We start from the raw sequence: 24,018 nt of genomic DNA on the forward strand, positions 1-24,018 counted from the left end.
AGTCTTTGGTTTTGATAACAGGCAAGAATTTGTGTTTAACAGGTGAGAGGAATGACATGTGCCTCATGTGTACATAAAATAGAATCCACCCTTATGAAGACTAAAGGTGTATTATACAGCTCAGTGGCTCTTGCAACCAACAAAGCACACATTAAATATGATCCTGAGATTGTTGGTCCTCGAGATATTATACAAACAGTAGAGGTAAGTGCTTACGTGGTATTAAACTGTTTCATTGGGCCACTGAAAATCTTATAGAATATCCAATATGCTTCCCGGAGTTCTAAACCCTGGAATACAAGAACTCTTGGTATGTAATGGTTATGGAACAGAGGTATATCAACACCAAAATCCTGTCCCCTTTCTCTTCCACCCACTCTTCTCACCATCGGTGTAGAGAAGTCAACATAGAGAACAGGTGTTCTGGCAGTCAGGGAAACTCCATATGCCAGCAGAACAGTACTCCTTGGTGACTTTGTCCATGCCCTGCAAGGAAAGGCTGGAAGAGCATTTTAGAACAAGTTGAAGCCTAAGTCTGACAGCTATTTCTGAGGTACCTTTTGACATAGAAAGTGAAAGAATGACCTTATAAATGTGCTAATGAAGCAAGCTGAATGCATGGCCTGCTCCACCAGATAACCTACAAATATCTCTATACAGCACAAGATGTCTTAAAAAAAGTAGAAATAAGTTTACATTGCCCGCATAAGTATGTTCCAATTGTCTGTGCCAGTGGGCAAATTCCTTTTTCTAGATGGCAGGGAATGGCTTTTGTGTACTGTAGAGCAGTTAACATGTTCATGTATAAATTGTATAACTATAATATCACAGGTGATATTTACTTGCCTGGACAAAGAAATACAGTTGAAGGTGTTTTCTCCTTGTGCAGTATTGATGACTACCTGCAAATCAAGATGAAAGTGTATCTTTTGTGATATTAATCCTCTGTATGGTAAAATCAAATCCTTGCTACATTTCTCTTCTAGGATTTAGGTTTTGATACTTCTTTAGTCAAGAAGGACAGATCTGCTAGCCATCTAGACCACAAACAGGAAATAAGGCAGTAAGTATTACTCAGTCTGTTTTAAATTCTACTTAAATGTTCATTGATTCTTCTTTTAAAATTTGAGGCTGTTTTTGAACCAGTAGTGTAGTTTTCACAAATTACTTTGTTGGTCTCTACAGACATTGTAGCTAAAATGTTATCTGTGTCATGATTAATTATCTGTTACTTGCAAAACAAGTCAGATTTTCATAATTTTTTCCCCTTATCTAAGGTGGAAAAGATCTTTTCTTGTGAGTCTGGTTTTCTGCATTCCTGTAATGGTGCTGATGATTTACATGATGATTATGGACAGTCACTTCTCAGGTGTTCACCAGCATCGCAACATGAGCAAGGAGGAAATGGAGGCCTATCACTCTTCTATGTTCTTGGAGCGTCAGGTCCTGCCAGGATTGTCCGTAATGAATTTTCTGTCTTTTTTATTGTGTGTCCCTGTTCAGGTAAATAAAAACATGGTGACTTTCAGTTTGCTGTCATTAGAAATTCACAAATAGAAATTGTCTTTTTATAATGGAACGTTAAAAAAATTAAGCATAAAAGATCACTTTGTGAATGCTTATTGAAACTGCTATGGGGCCTGCTTTCATTGAAATCAGTGGGTATTTTGACTTCAGTGGGAGCAGGATTGGATCCATCATCTTCTATATTTTAGCATTGTAATTATTAGTCTTTTTTTAATTTGCGCTCCCTTGATTTGCGGTAGACTTGTTAAATGTTTGTTCTTCATATCAATTGAAATATTAATATTTAAACTTTTTTAACCTGAACTTTAAAAAAGGATGCACGGAAAAGAACTCTGCACCTCTCACTTTCAATAAAGTAGCTTTAGAGCAGTAATTTTTGCCTTTGTATTTTCAAATGAGTAAAGTACAGTTGTGGTTGTTATTGTTACAGTTATTTGGGGGCTGGTACTTCTACATTCAAGCATACAAAGCCCTGAAGCATAAAACTGCTAACATGGATGTGCTCATTGTTTTGGCAACCACCATTGCATTTGTCTACTCCTTCGTTATTCTTCTAGTTGCAATGGCTGAAAAAGCAAAAGTGAATCCTGTGACTTTCTTCGACACACCTCCTATGCTATTTGTGTTCATTGCATTGGGCCGGTGGTTAGAACATATGGCAAAGGTAAAGCAAAATAAAAGTACCTGCTCATGTGGTTGACATGAAATAAAATACTATAAAATGTTTGAGACAGGTTGCACTAGAAAGCATGAAAGATTAACTTTTTAGTGAGATACAGAGGCAATACTTAGCAAGCAAAATCGCAGCTTGTAAGAAAACAGAAGCAAGACTGAACTTTGTATTTTTATAAATATTTGGTGTAAAGTGTTACATCTACAAATTGCAGGAAATTACATGTGTGTAGTTATAGGGTGTGCATGTTTTAAAATGAAATCACATGGGAAAGTGTTATCCTGGTTGCTTATCATTTGTTCATGTTGCAAAACGATTTTCAGCAATTCTGAAAACTATTTAAAATGTCAAATTTATTTTTTCTAGTCAGTTTGCAAGAAGTGTTTGTTTTAAAGGGTGAATTGTATTGCATGTAGCTGTTTAGCCTGTGATTTATTTTTTGTTGATAGCGTGATCAAAGGGAAATGTGTCAATTCATATTCTAGGGTAAAACATCGGAAGCCCTTTCAAGACTAATTTCACTACAAGCTACAGAAGCAACTCTCGTTAACCTAGGACCAGACAACATTCTTTTGAGGTATTTTGCTTTGTCCTTCCTTTCTTTTCTTTGTTTTTGAACTAATACTTTTACCTTGCTGAAGATGTGCACAACAAATAACTTGTTCAGCTTAAGAGAATTTGCCAGATGTAACATTAAAATGTAATAAAATTGATACCATTCTGATATGCCATAGTGGAACCTTGCTAATTTGCGCTTTGAAATTGAACGGATTTTCTGAATTGGCAAGTACACAAATAATAAATAATAAAACAAGTATAAAGCATCACAAAATGCCCTTTGTCAATTAGCAATGTATGAATTGGTGAGATTCTGCTGTATATAATCCTGAAAACTGCTTTTTGACTTGGTAACATCACTAACCATGTTTTATTAAATGTACTATACTCCTTCTCAGTGAAGATCAGGTTGACGTTGAACTGGTTCAACGGGGTGATGTTGTCAAAGTAGTTCCAGGAGGAAAATTCCCAGTTGATGGCTATGTTATTGAAGGACAGTCTATGGTAGATGAGTCCCTCATCACAGGTAAGCTGTTTGCTTTTAAAAAAATTTAAAATATTTCTTTGCATCAAATACTTATGAACAAGGGAGATTAAAGTTCACTGTTTTGCTTGTATGTTTTCTAATTGTATGTTAGGACTAGAGAGCAGTAGGAAAAATAACACTGTCAAAATCAGAATTTGCCAGCCTAATGTCTGCTGTTGGCCTTTATGTAGGTGAAGCAATGCCTGTGACTAAAAAACCTGGCAGTACAGTTATTGCCGGTTCTATTAATCAGAATGGGTCACTGCTGATCTCTGCAACTCACGTCGGAGCTGATACAACTCTCTCTCAGATTGTCAAACTTGTGGAGGAGGCACAAACCTCAAAGGTACTTTTTCTGAATAGTGGCATTCATTTAAACTATTAGTTTCTGCCTCTTCATTTAGGCCTCTATTCAGCAAATCGCATAAAGTTTAGAGTCTTTTAAACCTCAGTATAACTCTTAAAATCAAGACACCAAGCAATGTCGATATATCAATCAGAGAAACTTTGAACTCAAAACTTCAAAGTTCTGAGTCTCTTAATTCTCTGAAGTCATGTCAAAATGTCAAAACTATTGAGAGACTATCTAGGTTTTATTAGAAGTATATGTTGAATATGCTGAGATACTCTGTTTACACTAGTGCTTAAAAGCATGGAAGAGAGTATCATGTGATTAGAATTTATGTTTTTGTATTTTCTCTCCCATAGGCTCCAATCCAGCAATTTGCAGACAAACTTAGTGGCTATTTTGTTCCTTTTATTGTGGCTGTCTCTGTGGTTACCCTTTTTGCTTGGATTGTAATTGGGTTTGTCAGTTTTGAAGTTGTGGAAATATATTTTCATGTAAGTGACTCTCTTAAATCACTTTCTTAAATGTTATTAAATAATAGGTGTAATAGAAGTCTGTTTGACTGCAACAGTTCCATCCTAGAATATCCTCACAGTCATTTGTCTAGTATGTTGTTCACATGCTGCAATGTTTTTCTATATTTTTGCTTATGAAAGGAAAACTGCAAAGTCATATAGCACGTGATAGTTAACTAAGTCTTTACAAAATATTTAAAACTACTTGGAAAGCAGCTATCTTAGCCCTGGTCTACACTGTGTGTGAGGGGTCAACCTAAGATATGCAACTTCAGCTACGCAAATAGCGTAGCTGAAGTCGGCGTATCTTAGGTTAACTTACCTGGCCGTGAGGATGGCAGTGAGTCGACCACTGCCACTCCCCCGTCGACTCCGCCTCTCACGAGCTGGAGTTCTGGAGTCCAAGGGGAGCACGTTTGGGGATCGATTTATCGCGTCTAGACGAGACGTGATAAATCTATCCCCGATAGATATATCGCTACCCGCCGATCCCGCAGGTCGTGAAGGCCTGCCCTTATTAGTACTACTTAGTAATGGCTCTGTCTGATACAAATTAGGACTGAAAGTGTCAGCTTCTCTACTAAAAAGACTCAGAAATGGGAACTTTATTTTGAAAAAGTATCAAACTTACAAACCTGAAAGAGTTCAATGATTAACAAAAATATCTTGTTTTTAAAAAATATTTTAATTGGTTAACTTAATTATTAAACTAATTATTAACTTTTTAAAACAAACAAAGCAATAACTTGACATTACAAAAACCTTGAACCTTCCAAATTTCCTTTCCTTTGGGAAAGATGATCTCTTCAATATAGGTCCCAGTTCTGCATCAGGATCTGCTGGCACAGCCCCATGGAGAATCCAGCTTGAAATCAATAGACTTTACACACTGGTGGATCTCAGTATAGGACTGGGGCCCTAATTTGCACCATCAGACAGTTAAGATGGCAGTTTCTTGCTTGATTATTTTTTCTGACAGAGGATGCAGATGAAGAGTCTAGTGGAGAATATTTATAGGCCATTAATCACCATATGTAGTGATTAGAGTATTGTTTATTATGGTACAGTTTAAGGGAGTCTCATGGCTTATATTCTTTAGTTTGAGAAAATAAATAGAATGAGGCAGGTGTCTTATGGGTAAAATTAGCATGTGATATGTATATGCAATATAGGACAGAATAAGGTTGCGTGGGCAATCAGAATTCTGGTACTTACTAACTTTCGAGTGCTTTACTTTTCAACTTTAACATTCTTCAAACATAGATTTTTTTTTTATGTAATTACAAATATGCCTTTGTGACTAAGAAAATGTATAGTTGACTACATGGTTTACAGTGTTCCTTAATCTGTTACTAAAATGTGTTTCTGTGTCCACAGGGTTACAATAAAAGCATTTCCAAAACCGAAGTAGTAATCCGCTTTGCTTTCCAAGCCGCCATCACAGTTTTGTGCATTGCCTGTCCTTGTTCATTGGGATTAGCAACCCCAACAGCTGTGATGGTGGGTACTGGGGTAGGAGCTCAGAATGGCATATTGATCAAAGGTGGAGAACCACTAGAGATGGCTCATAAGGTAAAAATGCTATTTATTTTTCCAAGGCTTTAATTTATAGTAGGACTCTACGTGCCAGTATTCTGCATTTGTTTCCAAACACAGAAGTTATCACTGCATGTTGTCTGTAAGTGGCTAGGTAGTAACTTTGGACAGTAACTTTGCATCTGAATGATTCTGCAGTAAGACCTTTATGCAACAATGCAGTTTTCTGTTTTGCTGCAGGTAAAGGTGGTGGTATTTGATAAAACAGGAACCATTACCCGTGGAACTCCAGTAGTGATGCAGGTGAAGATTCTAGTGGAGGATAACCAGATGCCACGTAATAAGATTTTGGCAATAGTTGGGACTGCCGAGAGTAACAGTGAGCACCCTCTGGGGACAGCAATAACAAAATACTGCAAGAAGGTATGGTACTGAGATTCTTTTAGATGGGCAGAATATTTTGCAGTGATAGAGATCCTCTCCTATAGAGCTTTGTCTCAATATTGTGTGTGCGTCTGTGAATAACCTTGCACTGACTAGAAAGTGGTTGGCTTATTGAAGTGGCCTTTTACTCGGAGAGTTCTGAAAGTTGAAAATGATGAAGGCATGAGAGTGATTTGGTACTGTTTACACTGGAGCCTGACACTTAAACTTGTGTTTTGATGATTGCATTTTATCTGCTCATGTTCTAGATTTGGGTTTGGGTGTAATTTACTGTCAGCACTCTTATAAATGCAACTGGTTCTGTATTTTTCAGAAAATGTTTGACCTTTTCTCTTAGGAACTGGACTCAGAAACCCTTGGAACCTGTACAGATTTTCAGGTAGTAGCAGGCTGTGGCATTAGCTGTAAAGTCACCAATATTGAAGCATTGCTGTACAGGAGGAATGAGAAGGTTGAAGAAAATAATATTAAGAATATGACACTCATAAGAGTTGATGAGAACATTGAGGAGTCAATGCAACCTGCCTTGATTATTGATGCCCAATTGCCAAGTAAGCTGACACATGCGTGTAAAATAAAATTTGTGCCAAGAATGATGATCTGGTTTTGTCTGACTTTTGTTGAGGATGCTGGGGGAAGAGGCTGCCATGGGTCACTAACCTTTCCCCTCTGGAGAACTGGGTCTGCAACCTCCTGGAGGTACAAAGGAGTTGCTCTTTACTTAATTTAATAGCTGTGTATTTTATTCATCTGTGGAATGGGGTCACTGATGCTTCCGTATCTCTAAGGAACGTGGGCTAAAAGGAGCTCTATTAAAATGGGACACAGAGATTTTAAAGTTCTGTGGTAAAGGTAATTCGTGTCAGAGCTGGAAATAGAACATGGGAGTCTGCTCCCACTGCCCTTCTGTGTTCTCTTTAAAACTGTGCTTCTTCCCAGATGATTACTACCCAAAATCTTCATGTAACTTACGCTCTTGACCAGTCTTTGCTCAAAAGAGGCTCAGCTCATGGCTTTCATGTGTATTAGTTGTCCCATGTTACAACTGTAGGTCCAAGTAAATGCTATCAGCCTCCTATTGCAGAACAGTTAATTCATTTATCAAAAAATAAACAGGAAAAGAAACGTTTGTAAGAAGAAAACAGTTCCTAAGTATTATTTAGATTTTGGGTAATGATGCTACTAATCTGTCTGAGCACCATGTGAACTCCTGTCCGGATTAACTTAAATGTATCCACATGATTGTAGGATTGTATTTTCTTCCTTCAGCTACTTTGAATCATCAAAAGTATTCTGTTCTCATTGGAAACCGGGAATGGATGAATAGAAATGGCCTCCTTCTTAAAAGCGATATTGATAATGCCTTGATTGAATACGAATGTAGAGGTTGCACTGCAGTCCTTGTAGCTGTTGACGGTAAGATTGTTGTCCCTTTTCTGTGTTGTTGGAATTGACTTGTGAGCATTTAAATAGAAAGTGATGAGGGAAACAATTGACCCTGAAACTATAATCTGGATTATTATTATTAATAATAATAATAATTAATAATACCTTGCTCTTGTATAGAATCATGTGACCACAAATGAGTCTCTGGCTTTCAACTTTTTGTAACGTTTTGAAAGATAGAGCCTCGTCCATTTCTCCTTTACTGCACGGATGTTTGGGCACACTACAAGGACTTTTAAGGGTTAGGAGACTAATAAAGAAGGAGAGAGGATCCTTTGGGCTCTGAGAGGGTCTTCTAGGACCCACTGCCTGCTAAAGGTGGGGAAAAGAACTTTAATAGGAACACGTTCATTTTCATGCTGTCTGTATTAGGAGTGCTGTGTGGCTTGATAGCTATTGCTGATACAGTGAAACCTGAAGCTGAATTGGCAGTCCACATTTTGAAGACTATGGGTTTAGAAGTTGTTCTGATGACTGGAGACAACAGTAAAACAGCGAGATATATTGCCTCTGAGGTAAATTGCTGAATATCTAATTGACTTACAATTTTCTTCATGGTATTCTCCCTACCCCCCCAATGAACTCTGTTATGCTCTACTCCAAGGGGAGGGAATATCTCATTTCATGTTTTAGTGTGTCATCGTCCCAACCGCCCCCCCCCCCCGCTCATACATAGCAAAATTGGTTGAAGGTGAAAAGTGCCAAAAGTGTAAAAAAAAATCCAAGATGTTAGTAACTAGTACAGAAACACTTGTAGGTTTTTTGTAAGCAGCTATAACTCTGACTTCAGTGTATTGCAACTTCTTACATCAGATTTGGACCAGGACTTTTAGCCTGATGATGTCCCTTTTAACCCTCATAGTGCATAATAAAATCAGTTTATTATTGAATGATCCTCAAGCAATTATCTGTGTAAGTATCTCTACTTAAATAGCTGGCATGAAAATACATTGATCATTGGAGAAAGATTACTCTTCTTGAAGATTACTCTTCTAGATCTCCTTGGTTTCTTTGAGTTGTTATAGCAATTAGTGTCTTCTCAGCAGTCTGTAAATTCTCTGCTAAAAGGGTGAATTAGGACTGTTTCCTGCTTTATATCTTCCTATTAACTTTTTAAATTTCAGCTTTTTTAATAGAATTGGTCTCCCTTTGCTAATCCAGTAATCACAATTACTACTTTTCTTGCTAACATCAAGTCACATCCCTAAAATAGACTAGGCTCTCCCTTGTGCCAGTGACCTCATTGGGGAAATGATAAAATAGTGTGGCAGTGGGGGGGGAAGTCTCCAGTGTGGTATGTTACTTAAAGTGAAATTGGATTGTATTTGGTTCACTCAGAGGGATACTGTCTGCTCCTCACCAGAGAGAATAGAAAGCATATAAATTCAGAGACAGAGTCTTGGACAGCACATGGAAGAGTTGTAATATGGTTTTATTCTTTCTCTTCCTTTAGGTTGGCATCACCAAAGTGTTTGCTGAGGTTCTTCCCTCGCACAAGGTAGCCAAAGTGAAACAGTTACAAGAGGATGGCAAGCGGGTAGCAATGGTGGGAGATGGTATCAATGATTCCCCCGCTCTTGCCATGGCTAATGTTGGAATTGCAATTGGCACAGGCACTGATGTAGCCATTGAGGCAGCAGATGTGGTTTTAATTAGAGTGAGTAATGGAACTAAGCTTGTTTCGTTAAAGAAAAATGGGTGGGGCATGCCAGAGGCAGTGAAGTGAAAGCTGTTGTTTGGGACCTGTGCTCAGTCCCTCACTCCAACACTGGCCTGACTGGGACAACTGCAGAGATGATGTGCTCCATCCCTACAGAGCAATGGAATTGGAGCAGGGAGGAAACTATCTTTCTCTGACTCCTAAAGGTGTGATGTTCATTGGCTCTGGAAGGAAGCTGCAGCCAGCTTTCTTTTGCTGGATGTATTGTGGCAACAGTGCCAAGTTTGAGGATGGGTAAAGGAGGGGGAATGAGGGTGACCTTTGGGGAAGGAATGGAACATTGAAAATTAAACTTTATTTTGGTAGGACGCTATAACACCTAGATCACACCTAGAACATCTGTTGATCACATCTTCCTGCGTGCTAAGTTGCACTTAAGAATGAATTTTCACAGCCTGGTTATAAATGCCTGAAAAACAGAGTTTGATAGGAACCCTGACAAATGACTGTATCAACACTAATGTTGCTGTAAACATATTATTTATTTGTTTTGCATCAGTGCCCAGGGACTCCAAACACTTATTGTGCTGGTCACTGTACAAACATAAAATAGAGGAAGGACTGACAATCTAAAAACACCTACTAGAGAGACACTTGCATCTTTTAGAAATGCTCAGTGCACAGTATTTAGCTTTGAAAACAGTAATATGATAACATTTCATATGTGACATTAGTTTTCTTTGACTTTTCCTATAAACACTTTAATTTGCAGAACGATTTGTTGGATGTGGTGGCAAGTATAGATTTATCAAGGAAGACCGTCAGAACAATCCGGTTCAACTTTGTCTTTGCTCTAATTTATAATCTCGTGGGAATTCCTGTTGCTGCTGGTACGTGAGTGTTCTGTTGTAGTACTGACATTGTGCTTTATTAATAGATGATTGCAGTGGGGTTTTTTTTCCATAAAATGGTACCCATCTTTCTTGTCTGTAAGTGATTATCAATACAAGTTCTTTACCTTTAAAGAGATGGTGGTGGAGTAACAGGGAGCTATCCCCTATTATGATTAATATAGAGATGGTCTGTACATCGACATATATTTAAGAGAAACGTTTTGTTGAATGAGGCGTGAAAACCCCTGGTTTTGACTTCATGAAGAGAACCATTTACTGCAGGGAAAATAAGCTATGCCTACACTTGAACTTTCTGTTGTATTTTAACACATGCTAGATAACCCATTTTAGCTAATACAGCTGTAAATTTTAGTATAGAAATGACAAAATGATTATTCCTACCTGTGTTTCTGTTTTGCATACACTAGAACTTAGTCATGTTTGTTAATGTTAAAATGAAACTAAAACTTCATGTATAGTCATCCATAGGGACACTTGCTTGGTTGTATACAGTGCATTAAAGGTACTGTATAAGGAATATTCTGTTCTTATATGGTTTTTCTGGAATCAGTGCTGGTTTCTTTCCTAGGTGTCTTTCTGCCATTTGGTATCGTTTTGCAGCCATGGATGGGCTCTGCTGCAATGGCTGCCTCTTCTGTTTCCGTTGTGTGTTCTTCTCTGTTGCTAAAGCTGTAAGTGAAAAATTCTGTATTTATTTTGATTTGCAGTCATAGGTCTCTTAGTTTAGAGGCAGAGGGGTCTAGTGAACTGAGCACAGGATGAAGAGTTAGAGATTCTTAAACTCTAATCCTAAATCTGGAATTCAGGCAAGTCCATCTTTAGTAGTGGCTGTCTCCAGGATGGTCACCTTCTCAATACAGTTCCTTCTTGGTTTCTTTTTTGTCCGTTTTGCTTCATCGGTGTAGCCAGTTGATCCAAAATATGTCAGGCAGTTTTGTTAAACATGTGAGTTTGAACTGCAACCACGCCAGGTGTACATGATGGGAGTTATAAAAATCAGTAGTGCACTTAGTATGTAATAACTCTTGTCACTGAAAATCTGTGGGAAGTTTTGTTGCCATGCTGGCTTTTCTACAGATTCTGTGGCTATGATGCAACACAGCTGGGAACACCACACCTGCTGGCATTGAGGACTTAACAGTATGAAGTATTGCAATAAACAGTACCCTGTTAAATGCTATGGCTTGTGTTATTTCTTACCCCTCAGCCAACTTCAATGGAGAGCTGTGGTAGATGTGATACCATATAGTGTGGGAACCAGCGAGTGCAGGCGTCAAAGGGCCATGGGTAGAAAAGGCGATGATTTCCTAATTATAGTAGAACACTGGCGCATGCTTCTTCCATTAACAAAACCTGTAGATGCTTTCTACCAGGATGTACCTTGGAATTTTAATACCCAGTCAAGCAGTTAAATATAAGAAGTGGTACCAATCTGTTTTGCTCTCCCTTCCCCGTCTGTGTATTGTTTTAAAATAAAGCTCTCATTTGGTATTAGAATCAACCAAAAGAGGAGAAATTAGATGTTTTTAACACTGCACTATGTATTCAAATTATGAATGGCAGTGGGTATTAACTGTACTGATTTGTACATGAGCATCTGCAGTACAGTTTCTTTCCACATCGGGTTGTTTCTATTCACAGTTACTGCCAACTAATTTATACTGGATTTTTTTTCCTTAGCTACAAGAAACCAAGTTATGAGAAATATGAGCTCCGTGCCCATGGCAATATGAGACAGAAGAGTCGTTCGGAAATATGTGTCCATGTTGGAATTGATGATACTGGGACAGCTTCTACCAAACTGAGCTTAATGGATCAAATCATCAGTTATAGTAGAGCCTCACTAAATTCCCTGTTCTCAGATAAACGCTCCCTCAACAGCATTGTTCTCAGTGAACCAGATAAGCACTCACTTCTAGTGGGAGATTTCAGAGAGGAAGAAGACACAGCATTATGAAAGGCTCTTAAAAAGATACAGTTAGCTAGAATTCTGTACGCACTGATAAGTTCCAGAGGTCTTACTTGTTTTAAGGATTTTCCTCTTATCTTCTCTAGGTATAAATTGCCCAATTGTACAGGAAAGAAAATATTTTTTCATGTTTTAAACACTGAAGCTGGTCCATTTATTTGCAGTGACCTTCCAGTATTTTTTACCAGACACAGCAAAGAAAGAAAGGGCAGTGGCGGCTGGAGCCTGCAATTGAAGCCAGGTAATGTAGCTAAGAAGCTATTAATGTCACACTATTTTTCTAGAAGATGCTGAAATACAATTAAGAAAACACACAGGGGAACCAGAAATGGAGTAGAGGACTGACCAACAGGCAACTGGGGACAGTTTCTTGATGTGTAGCATGGCTGATATGTTTGCTGTATCAAAGATGTTGATGACCACAGCTATAAACACTGAAAGTGCTCTTCATTTGCAAATGGATGTGCCTTATTGCATAACTTTTGGGATTTCTCTCATTTATAACTTATTCCATACAAGAAATTGTCCTGCAAAAGCTTAGAATGTTTTTTTTTGTTTGTTTTTGTTTTTAAACCAAACCCCTTGCCATCTCTTCTCCCTTGTTCTGGATCCTGGTCATATAGAGAGAGAGAGAACTGAGGGAGCTTTGGTTTATTTCCCTCCATCTTCTCCCCGCTAAACTTCTTTCCTTTCTCTGTATATCTGTGTCCCAATACACTCCTGCGACTGAGATTGTCTGCTAGAAAGCACATTAAGTACACACAGAATGGGTTGATATGTCTTGCCTCTCCCAGCCTCTGCTAGCTCAGAAAACACACCACCTGCGATTTCTCCCATGCTCTTCTGAGGAAGTAATAGAGTATGCTACTACCTGAATTTTTTTTTTTTTTTTAAAAAGCCTGTTAGCATTCAGTGGAGTTATTATTAGTTACCAGCACCTGCCAATTCCCTTTAAATGAATTGCGGTGATTCATACTGATGTTACAAGGTCCACCATTGTAATCTTTACAGTTACGCCTTCACACTTAGGTAATGTTACCACACAGTCTTTGCTCCATTTACTACCTACTGAGCTAATGTCAATTGCTTGTAAAGATGTTAATAGTGTACCAGAGCCCTGAACCAAAACCCGGGTTCCCAACCACGTCAATTTGGGACTATCCAGATCCAGACTATGTGAATTGGGCCCACCTTCACTTGTTATAATACTGAATTCTCAAAATTAGATTTTTGATCGCTAATCATAAATATTAAAAATGAAATTTCTCACTGAGAAAGCAACTAGGTGTTTATCAACCATTTACCTCCCTGGAATATTGGCTAATCTGCAAATCTTATTCTTGAAATCCTTTGCTGAGAGAGCTGTTTACCACTTTACTAGGTAAATAATGATGAGGAACTATACCATGAGGTCTAATCCATGGTGTGAGAGTTTAATCCTCATTTGTGTTTTTCAGAGAGGTCAGTCCATCTGTCAGAGAATAGACACAGAGAACAGTAAATGTTAGTGTTCTAGTTTTTAAATTAAGAATCAGTGGTTATGCACAGGTTATGTAAAATGTCAAAAGCAAATGTTTACTGTATTGTATAATTTTCACTACTGAAATGACTGTCGCTTCACAAGGGAAAATATAAAGTCTGAAAACAGGAAGTTTTGTGCAGCAGAATACGTTGTCCCTAGGGTGTGATGAGAGAGTATTTTACACACATCGTAATGCTGAATGCAGTATATAACTTTTTGTTGTTTCCACATTAAAGAGAAAATAAGGAGTAGGAAAACATCAAATTTCCATTCGGGAATTTGGTTTCATGAGATCACAAACTGATAAGATTTTAAGAAATATTTCAATCTAGATTATAAGTATATTTGTCCTTTTTAGTGTCAGGAAACTTTAATTTATGCTATAGTAAAGCCATTCTATTAAGTGGTATTCTCAGTCTTGAACAACACAGCTATTTCTGATTAGTGGATGAATTGTTATGTAGAAACCAATAAAATATTGCCATGCAGCATTTATTGCTTTAAGATCACATATGTTGCTTCCATGATTCCAGTTTTGTTTTTCACCTACCCTCATTTTCAGAGGCTCTTTCTGGCAAGACTCAGCAGGTGCAATGGGGAGTATTCTGCCTGATTTGTTTTCTCAAGGAGGAATTTTACATGGCAGCAGCCTGTTTCTTTATACAAGAGAACTGGTTTTGAATTATGCTAGTAATTGGTCATCTTCTGCCTGATCTTGCAACAAATACAATTGGGCCCTGTCCTACTCAAAAATGGGAATTTTGCCACTCACTTATGTGGGAGCAGGAACAGGTTCATAATCCTATGCTTATCACATCTGTTGCATGGAAAAAATATCAAAATTAAGACTTTTACTTCAGGAATCAAGAATGGTCACTTGGGACAAATCCTGGTTTTAAACTCTTGGTTGGTAGTTAGCAAACATACGGTAATGAGAACAATTTATTACTCAGTGTTTAAGATGAATAGATGTGGTTAAATCTGCAAGTTTTCCTTGTATGAAAGTCCCTCTTTAATTATTTCTGTATCATTAAAACCAGTATTTGATCCAGTTACTGCACACGCACAGTGGTATCCAATAACAAGGAGCCTCTTATTTTAATCAGGTGATTGAAAGTTTGTTTTGCACTTGAATGAATATACATTGCATTGACATACTCAGTATTGTACATCTGGTCCAGAAAATCTGAGTCAGTCTTTTTGAAAACAAGGTTTTTTCCTGGTAAATGTCAGTATAGGAACTTGCTGACATTTTAGAATGTTTATGTTGATGCTTTGTGAATAAAATATTTCATGCTGTGCTTGAAGTTAAAGAACCAAAATGTTTTCCAGTTTGAATGTACAGTGCAGGTGAAGTAGCATAAAAGGTAAAATGTTTGAACACATGTAAATGTGCTAATTTTTTTCTGTAAATATACTTTACTCCTGTCTATGGACATCTTGAAATCCTGTGATTATGTGTCATCAAAACCATTTTAAAATATTCAGTTAAAATGAAACTATGCATCAAACTAGTTTATTTATTATTATTATTTCCTGTACTGTCATTAGATAGATGTAAGACCTCTGGTTTATTTAAAAAAACAAAACAAAGCCCTGAAAATAATCATTGTCTGAAATTTTACACTGGATTTACCAGTAAACTTTTACAAATGATACAGGCATGCCTCTTATTACATGTAATCAATTTGATACCAAAAGGAGCTGTAAGACCAACAAAATCAGAACAGACGCAGGGCAATGTTTAATTACATGAGCCGATAAGAATATTTTGTTTTCTGGCCAAGAAACCAGAAGTTCCAAGCAAATATTTTTAACTTTAGAGGAATCTTTTTTTATTAAGTTTGGTATCAGAAAAGGAACGGTGAACAATTCTGTGAAATACTAATTTTAGTACTGTTCTGTCTGTTTAAATTTACACCTATAAGTATGTAATATTACACTATAATTCTGTCAAGATTGTGCCTTCAACTTTATAATTATAATGTTGTCAAAATGTAATGTTCAATGCCTGTTTTTTAAAGTGCTTTCCAGAATTCCATTCTAATACTCCTGTTGTGAAGCTGTATTGCTGTGCTTCACTATAAAGCTTAAAATATATGGCTTTTAGAAAGTATTCTTTATTCACCTAAGTAGAGTTGCTTTGCAGCATATTTAAATAGTCACATGTAGTGGGTGGGCATTATGGAACCATCTGTCTGGCACCACAAGCTGTTTCAACCTTGCTCCCCCTTTCCAATTTCATAGATGACCCTCTTATTTGGGAATGTGATTTACTGTGAATTGGGATTTTTTTATTTTTATTGTCAGCTCTGCCATTGGTCTGCTACAATATATGATCTTTGGCAAGTAATTTCACCTTTGTGCCTCAATTGGTCCAGCTATAAAATGGGCTGGGATGCTGTGGGCATGGTCAATTAATGTTGGTTATGCACACTTTGAGATCTGTGGGTAAAAGATATCAGATAGCATTATTGCAGACTGGAACCTTTCATTTATGTAGTCACTCCATATCCAAAATAAACTGCTAACTAGCATAAAGTTGTACTTGAAGCATCCTAAACAGAGAAGAAATTTAACCTGAGGGCCCCTGTGTGAGGTCATGGCACCCTTTGTTCTGACCAGAGTTTAAGTCTAAGTCCTAGATCTCTGCAGGTACTGTGCATGGCCAGAATGATTGCTGCAATAATTCAAAGGGCTCAGAATGAAAGATGCAAGGACACAAAAATGACAGGCAGTGGGGTGGGGGTGTTGCTGTTGAGTTCACTGGCTAATCTGCTGACTTCCACAGTATAATCTCCCAAACACAACATTTAAAATAAAAACAATAATAGAACTGCCTCTAACATTTTGCTGTCTGCAAAATATACACCTCTCCACCAAAGCAATTCTCCTACCAGCGTAACAGCTGTGTTAGTCTGTATTCGCAAAAAGAAAAGGAGTACTCGTGGCACCTTAGAGACTTAGAAACTTCTGCAGTTTCCACAGTATGCATCCGATGAAGTGAGCTGTAGCTCACGAAAGCTTATGCTCAAATAAATTGTTTAGTCTCTAAGGTGCCACAAGTACTCCTCTCCTACCAGCATGTTTGCTGAGGCTTCTTTCTGTTCCCCTTCCTGTGATTGCTTTTCCAGCATCATGCACACTTTATCCCTGTCTCTATGAATGTATAAGTAAAGGCATTGTTGGCTGTGAAGTATTTCTGTCTTTTGTGAAAAAGTCACAGTTGCTTAATAAGTCCTCTCTGTCACTCTCAGGCTCTGATTCTGAAAAGATCTACATAGGTGCTTAACTTATGCATGGTAAGGTCCCATTGATTTTGTTGGGACTGCTTACAGTATGGAAAGTTAAGCGTGTGTGTGAGGCTATGTCTACACTGCACTTTCGTCGGTAAACTTTTGTCAAAAAGTTTTGTCAACAAAAAGTGTCAGTGTGGACAGCACTTTGTCGACGGGAGCACTACCGCCTCTCGTTGCGGGTGGTTTTATTTTGTTAGCAGGCAAGCTCTCTCCTGCCGACGAAGAATGGCTACACTGCACACCTTACAGGGGCATGGCTGTAAGGTGTGCATGTAGACATAGCCTGTGTCTTTGCAGGGTTGAGTCCTTAGCTTTCCTTTAAAAAAACATTAGCATGGGAATCCTGCAAACAGGTCTGCAGGTGCAGATCGCCATTGAAAGTAATGGGGTGCCACACACATAGGTCTGGGAATTTTAGTGCAGGGATGAGACCTATGTTTCTAGCCATTGTGGTGGTGAATTTAGGGGCTTGTTTACGCACAAACTGAAACCAAAATAGCAACATTGGTTTTAATTCACACCTTTAGCTATTTTGGTGCAAGTCTGTGTGTGGACACACTTATTTCAGATTGAGTGTCCTATTTTGTTGAGGTCTATTATTTTTTACCAATTTAAATTAAAATAGAACATTCTTATTCCAAAAGAAGTGTCCACATAGATTTGCACTAAATTATCTAAAGGTGGAGACTAAAACCAATTTTTAGTTCATTTTGTGTGTGTGTGTACAAATCCTAATCTTTCAAATATGAACTAAGGAGTAACCCCTTGAGGCCTAGTGGTTTGGAGTAACCTAGTAAGATGAATTTGGTCAGAGAGGTGTGTTCATCTCTTCATCTTCATTTGAAACACTGAAAGACAGAATAGGTAAGATTATGTGGTAGTAGGATCTAAAGAGAAGAGGCCAGCAACACTGTGACCACTGTGGATTGCTGTTTATAGAAGAGGAGCAAGAGAAAAAGCAAGAACTCTTTGCTGTTAACAAGAATGCTGGGAGCTGCCTGAAAGCCACCAGAAGAGAACCGATAAGTCTATCTGTCTACTTATATGGCTGTTTTGACTGAGCGTTTCCCCCTCCGTAATGGATTTCATCCTCACAACTAGAGTTGGACAAATGACTCTTTACATTTGCTTGCATTTGTGAAAAATCAGAAAATAAATCCCATTCTTCCTGTAACAAAACCAAAAATTCTAAAAAAAAATTCACCAAATTAAAAAAGTTGTCAAAAACTTAATTTCAAACAGCCATTTTGTTCAACCTGAATAGAACTGTTTCATTTTGTTTCTTCGCACTTTTTTACCATAAAAGCAAAGAAATTCTAGAAATGTAGGATTGGAAGGGATCTTAAGAGGATATCTAGTCCAGCCTCCTGCAATGTGGCAGGACCAAGTAAACCTAGATCATCCCTGACAGTGTTTGTCCAACCTGTTCTTAAAAATCTCCAATGATGGGGATTCCACAGCCTTCCTTAGAAGCCTTATAGTTCTTCTTCTTTCATGTGGCTTGGGTAGGTAGCAACAACTACAAATTTATATCTGAGTTTGATAGTCAGCACATTGCTGCAGCAGTGAGCTGGTGAATGTCCTTCAGGCCCCGTCAAAAGAACAAAGAGGACATTCAGATATGATGTGCTCTATCGTTTGTGCCTGGTGACCACAGTTGCATACAGGTGTTTGCCTCATTTTCTGTTTAAAGAGGGTTTGTCTACATCTCCCATGAGATGTTCTGATGTGATTCAATCTGCACCAGTCTTTCCGACATAAATCAAAACCCGGTGGTTCTTCAACAGGATCAATAATAAGCGGTTTGTTTTGAGTGGTCGAAGTGCTCCATGTGACTCTCCATTGAGCCTCAGCAGCAAAGTTGGGCGTAAGGATCTTGATACGGTTCCGTAGAGGGTTGCAGGATTTTAATCTCGTCTTTGGCGGGTTCTGCAGGTCATGATGCATTGGGATCCTCATATTTGCATTGACATGATTAAGAAAGCAAGATGTCTGAGCAGCTCTTCTAATCTGTGGAGGTTGGATGTGCGATAGGAGCGGGAGCCAGTCAACTGGAGTAGATTTGAGCGTCCCTGACACTATGTGCATAGCATTATTGAGTTGAGTGTCAAGGAGTTTAGTGTGACTTCTGTGAGACCACACTGGTGCACAATATTCAGATACAGAATATACCAAGGCAGTTGTTGCGGTTCGTAAGGTCCATGGACTGGAGCCCCATGATGTTCTGGCCAATTTTCTGATAAGCACGACACAAGACCTGACCTTATTGTGGGTGTTCTTGAGGTGCTGTCTAAAGATCAAACTCCAGTGTAACGCCAAGATACTTTGAATTAGCTTCTTGGCTGATGCTTTCACCACAGAGCTGCACATAGAATCCTAGAATATCAGGGTTGGAAGGGACCTCAGGAGGTCATCTAGTCCAACCCCCTGCTCAAAGCAGGACCAATCCCCAATTTTTTCCCCAGATCCCTAAATGGTCCCCTCAAGGATTGAACTCACAACCCTGGGTTTAGCCGGCCAATGCTCAAACCACTGAGATATCCCTCCTCCATAAAACACCTCTCCACCTGCCACCCCATTGGCCACGCCCCTCCACTAGCGGCCCACCAATATGTCTTCAGGTCCCCCCTACTTAACACAGCTCTCAGTGATCTCAGCTCTTAGTAGGGGAGCCTCACTGCTGGTGCACCTGGATAGTCTTCTTGCATCAGAACCGCTAGCCCAGAGTAGGTCTAATGCATAGACCCAAATATCAGCAGTTTCAGCTCTGTAGCGTATGTAACCCTTCTGCCCATCAGAGTTGGCAGCAACAAGGGCCGGGTTCAATATCTAGGGGATCCATTCCAATAACACAATGCAAACTGGCTCGAGCCCCCACCCAGTGACCTGGGACAAATATATACCACTCCCGCTGGGCACCTCCAAGAGGCAATACTTCCCCTCTCGCAAGCACATAGTCTGAGTGTAGCAAAAAGCCTTTTAATAACAGAGAGAAACAATGTGGCATTATGTTGGGGAAACACCACCAACAGGATTCATAACACAACCCATGAGCAAAAAAACCACCCCAAGCAAATTTGGGCATGCCCCTTTCCCTCGGGTTCTTGAGTCCCAGCACCCAAACGTCTCTTGAGTCCAGCAATCCACAAATCACCCAAAGTCCAAAAAGTCCAGCCCCAGAGTTCAAAAGTTCATCTGCATAGTGTTACTCCCCAGTCTGGCTAAAATGTGCCTGTGTGTGGGGAAAAGGGGCAAGGGGCACCTTACGTGTCCTGAAGCGGACTGCCCCACAGGGCTCTGCTCTGCTACGCTGTCTCACGAACGGCTCTGATCCACCACGACCGGCTCCGCTCTGCACCGCTCGCCATCTCACAAACAGCTCTGCTCAGCTCGCCGTCTCACGAACACACCGCTGTCTCACGAACGGCTCCACTCCACCACAACCGGCTCTGCTCCGCTCGCTGTCTCAAGAACAGCTCTGCTCAGCTGGCTGTCTCATGAATGGCTCCGCTCTGCACAGCTCGCCGTCTCACGAACACACGCTGTCTCACAGACAGCTCCGCTCCACCACGACCGGCTCCACTCCGCACAGCTCGCCGTCTCACGAACAGTTCTGCTCAGCTCGCTGTCTCACAAACACACCGCTGCACTCTAGATCTTCCGGCTCCCCACTACTTGACACAGTGCTCAGTGATTTCAGCTCTTAGTGAGTTCAGCTCTCAGTGATTTCAGCTCATAGTAGTGGGGGCCTTAGTGCTGGTGCACCTTAAGGCCAAAGTGAATGCAGCATAGTACCTGTAGCAAGACTCTTAATAGACCCAAAATTAGCTCTGACATTCCACAGTGGAGAGAGACAGAGGTGCAATTGGTGCTTCAGGCCCTCACAAAGGGGCCCACACCACCAGGTACTAATACCTGTCTCAAGTCTCTCTCAATTCACACAGTTTTGGAACCCATGACCCTTGCCTAGCGAGTGCTACTTAGTTGATGGTGAGTCCCTCCATCATAGCAAAAGGCCAAGTACAGTTCCAAGCACAGTTCCCATAATCAGGGTAATAACAATTTATTCTTCCTGCCCCAATAACAGAGACACTGGGGATCCCACAGCAGCCGAAGTGACCATTTGGGCAGCTATGGCCTCAGTCTAGGCGGCGTGGGTGTGCCTATGCAAATGAGATCAGCCCCTGAAGTTTTTTTTTTTCCACAACTTGCCACACCTCACCACCAGATGTCAGGGTGGAGCTCATCCTGACACTGCTTACACGTATAACAAGACTCTTACTTGAGTTTGATATCAAGTTTGATATTAGCCATTTTATAGTTCAGATGGAAAGCAGTTACCACGTTTGTTTGGAGTTTTTTTGGATTAGGCCTACGTTTCCAGCATTGAAAATAATCAGCCATAGTGCTAAGATATTGGGTTAGGGTGCAACCGATGGTATGAAGGCTTGGCAATATCATCCGCATACATGAATTTTCTTGAGTCCATCGCTGGTATATAGCCTTATAGTCAGGTTAGATAATAGGAAAAAATGTTCTAAATCTCCCTTGTTGTAGATTAAGCCCATTCTTGTCCTACCTTCAGTGGATATGGAGAACAATTGATCACAGTCCTCTTTTAACAGCCCTTAACATATTTGAAGACTGTTATCAGGTTCCTCCCCACCCCACCCCCATCATCTTTTCTGAAGACTAAATATGCCCAGTTTTTTTAATCTTTCCTCCTAGATCAGGTTTTCTAAACCTTTTATCATTTTTGTTGCACTCCTCTGGACTCTCTCCAATTTGTTCACAGCTTTCTTGAATTGTCGCAACCACAATTTGGACACTACTGCAGCTAGCGTCTCACCAGAGCCAAGTGAAGTGGGACAGTTATCTCCCTTGTCTTAGGCCTGGTCTACACTGGGGGGGAGGGTGGATTGATCTAAGATACACAACTTCAGCTACGAGAATAGTGTAGCTGAAGTTGACATATCTTAGATCAATTTAGAATCACTTACTTCGCGTCCTCGCGGCACGGGATCGACGGCCGCTGCTCCCCCGTCGACTCCACTTCCACCTCTCACCGTGGTGGAGTTCCGGAGTCGACGGCAGAGCGATCGGGGATCGATTTATCGCGTCTACACTAGACACGATAAATCAATCCCTGATAGAGCAATCACTACCTGCCGATCCGGCAGGTAGTGCAGACATGGCCTTACACATGACACTCCTGTTAATACACCCCAGAATTATATTAGCCTTTTTTGCAACCGCATTACATTGTTGACTTTTATTCAATTTGTGATCCGCTTTAAACCCCATAACTAGTTATTCCCTGTTTTGTATTTGTGCATTTGATTTTTTCTTCCTAAGTATAGTGCCTTGCACATTGCTTTATTGAATTTCATTTTGTTGATACCAGGCCAATTCTTCAGTTTGTTAAGGTCATTTTGAATTCTAATCCTGTCCTTTGAAAGTGCTAGTATGCAGTGTGCACTCCTTCTTGACCTCCAAACAAGTATATACGTTCTTGATGTATAATGCAACACCTCTTCCCTTTTTTCCTTGCCTGTCCTCCTTGAACAAGCTATGCTTCTCTATACCGATATTCTAATAATGAGATTTATCTCCTCAAATCTGTGATACGAATTGTCATAATTCAGTTTATGTACTAATAGTACCAGCTGTTGCTGTTTATTCCCCATATTTCTTGCATTTGTGTATAGACATCTAAGATGCTGAGCAGATTTCCCCCACTGTTATCCTTCTTGTTTCTATGACCCTACTGTAATTTTCCATTTCCCTGATAAACACCCCCCCCAACCACAAAAAAACCCATCTATCCCTGTTTTTGGTCACCTTTTTTTACTACCTGGGTGTGGGCTTTTGTCATCTTCCCCCTTTGAACCTAGTTTAAAGTGCTCCTCACTCAGTTGGCGAGTAGGTGATTGAAGATGTTCATCCCTTTCTTGGTCAGGTGGACCCTGTCTCTTCCCAGCAGTCATTTTTCTCAGAACAGAATTCTACTATCAAGGAAGCCAAAGCACTCCTGTCTACACCAACTGTGCAGCCATGCATTCATCTTTAGGATGCATGTGTCCCCTGCCTGGGCCCTTATTCTCAACCTGGAGGATGGATGAAAACAAAACCTGTGTCCCTAACTCCTTCACTTTTTGCTCCCCGAGCCCTGCAGTCACTGCTGCTCTGCTCTGTATCATATTTGGCAGTATTATTAGTGGATGATTTGGATGTGGATGATTATCATGGGGTAGTGGTCAGAGAGATGGATGAGCCTTTGCAAGCTTTCCATAAGGTAGTGAAACACTTACACAATGCCCTTATCATACAGAATTGGATATAAATGCATCACAGTAAATCTACTGTGGTTTAGGATCATATTGTAAGGAGTCAGATCTCTCCTTGGGAGGGTCTAGGTATATTGTGAGTATGGTTGGAAAATACGTGTGTGTACACATTTTAAATGTTACTGTTTATTTTTCCTTGTGATGTTCCATAGACAGGGCAGTCTGTGGCTGTGTACGTCGTCAGCTGCCCCATATCGTAAAAGGAGTCAGCATCCACTGTCGGTGTTCTCTGCTGATTCATCTTAGTTTCCACCCGAGGACTGAAAGAACATGATTTTTACAATGCTTAGAATCCTAAAAAAAATGAACACTAGGTGCTCCAGGAACTGCTGTCTAACACAGAGGACAGAGCATATGATCAGTGGATCATTGTGTGCATATTTGGACAGGGCTTTGAACATGTATATTTAGACAATCCAATACTTAAAAATGTGACATGAATGGAAGGCAAGATTATCTCAGAGTATATATGTTTTCAACTCTATCTACAGAACTGTGGACGTATTAATGTGTAATACACTAGGACTTGTTCTGCAATGAACACCTCTATCTAAAGACCTGCAGAAGAGCTCCCCGAAGCTTGAAAGCTTGCCTCTTTCAGTAATAGAAGTTAGTCTAGTAAAAGATAGACCACCTTGTCTCACCCTATCTAAAGACATTTATTATTATGTATTAATACTTTTACATAGGCCATGCCCGTAGTAAAAAGAAGTGGCAAAATTAGTTCTATTGA

The 24,018-nt window shown here is 39.7% G+C and overlaps 1 protein-coding gene across 1 annotated transcript in view; it reads left to right on the forward strand.

The window, feature by feature from the left end:
- The window catches only part of ATP7A (ATPase copper transporting alpha), a 60,600-nt gene extending 42,340 nt beyond the window's left edge, over nt 1-18,260 (forward strand). Inside the window, exons 7-23 of the mRNA XM_074962451.1 lie at nt 43-204; nt 987-1,063; nt 1,278-1,503; nt 1,958-2,191; nt 2,686-2,777; nt 3,157-3,284; nt 3,476-3,630; nt 3,993-4,127; nt 5,526-5,720; nt 5,925-6,107; nt 6,466-6,679; nt 7,398-7,544; nt 7,947-8,089; nt 9,028-9,231; nt 10,007-10,124; nt 10,717-10,819; nt 11,829-18,260. Coding sequence (XP_074818552.1) covers nt 43-204; nt 987-1,063; nt 1,278-1,503; nt 1,958-2,191; nt 2,686-2,777; nt 3,157-3,284; nt 3,476-3,630; nt 3,993-4,127; nt 5,526-5,720; nt 5,925-6,107; nt 6,466-6,679; nt 7,398-7,544; nt 7,947-8,089; nt 9,028-9,231; nt 10,007-10,124; nt 10,717-10,819; nt 11,829-12,105 — 2,793 coding nt within the window. The 3' untranslated portion in view covers nt 12,106-18,260. The remainder of the gene's footprint in view (nt 1-42; nt 205-986; nt 1,064-1,277; nt 1,504-1,957; nt 2,192-2,685; nt 2,778-3,156; nt 3,285-3,475; nt 3,631-3,992; nt 4,128-5,525; nt 5,721-5,924; nt 6,108-6,465; nt 6,680-7,397; nt 7,545-7,946; nt 8,090-9,027; nt 9,232-10,006; nt 10,125-10,716; nt 10,820-11,828) is intronic.
- The last annotated feature ends 5,758 nt before the right edge of the window (nt 18,261-24,018 follow it).

Source organism: Natator depressus, chromosome 9, assembly GCF_965152275.1.
Source record: "Natator depressus isolate rNatDep1 chromosome 9, rNatDep2.hap1, whole genome shotgun sequence".
In the NCBI taxonomy this organism is placed as follows: Eukaryota; Metazoa; Chordata; order Testudines; family Cheloniidae; genus Natator; species Natator depressus.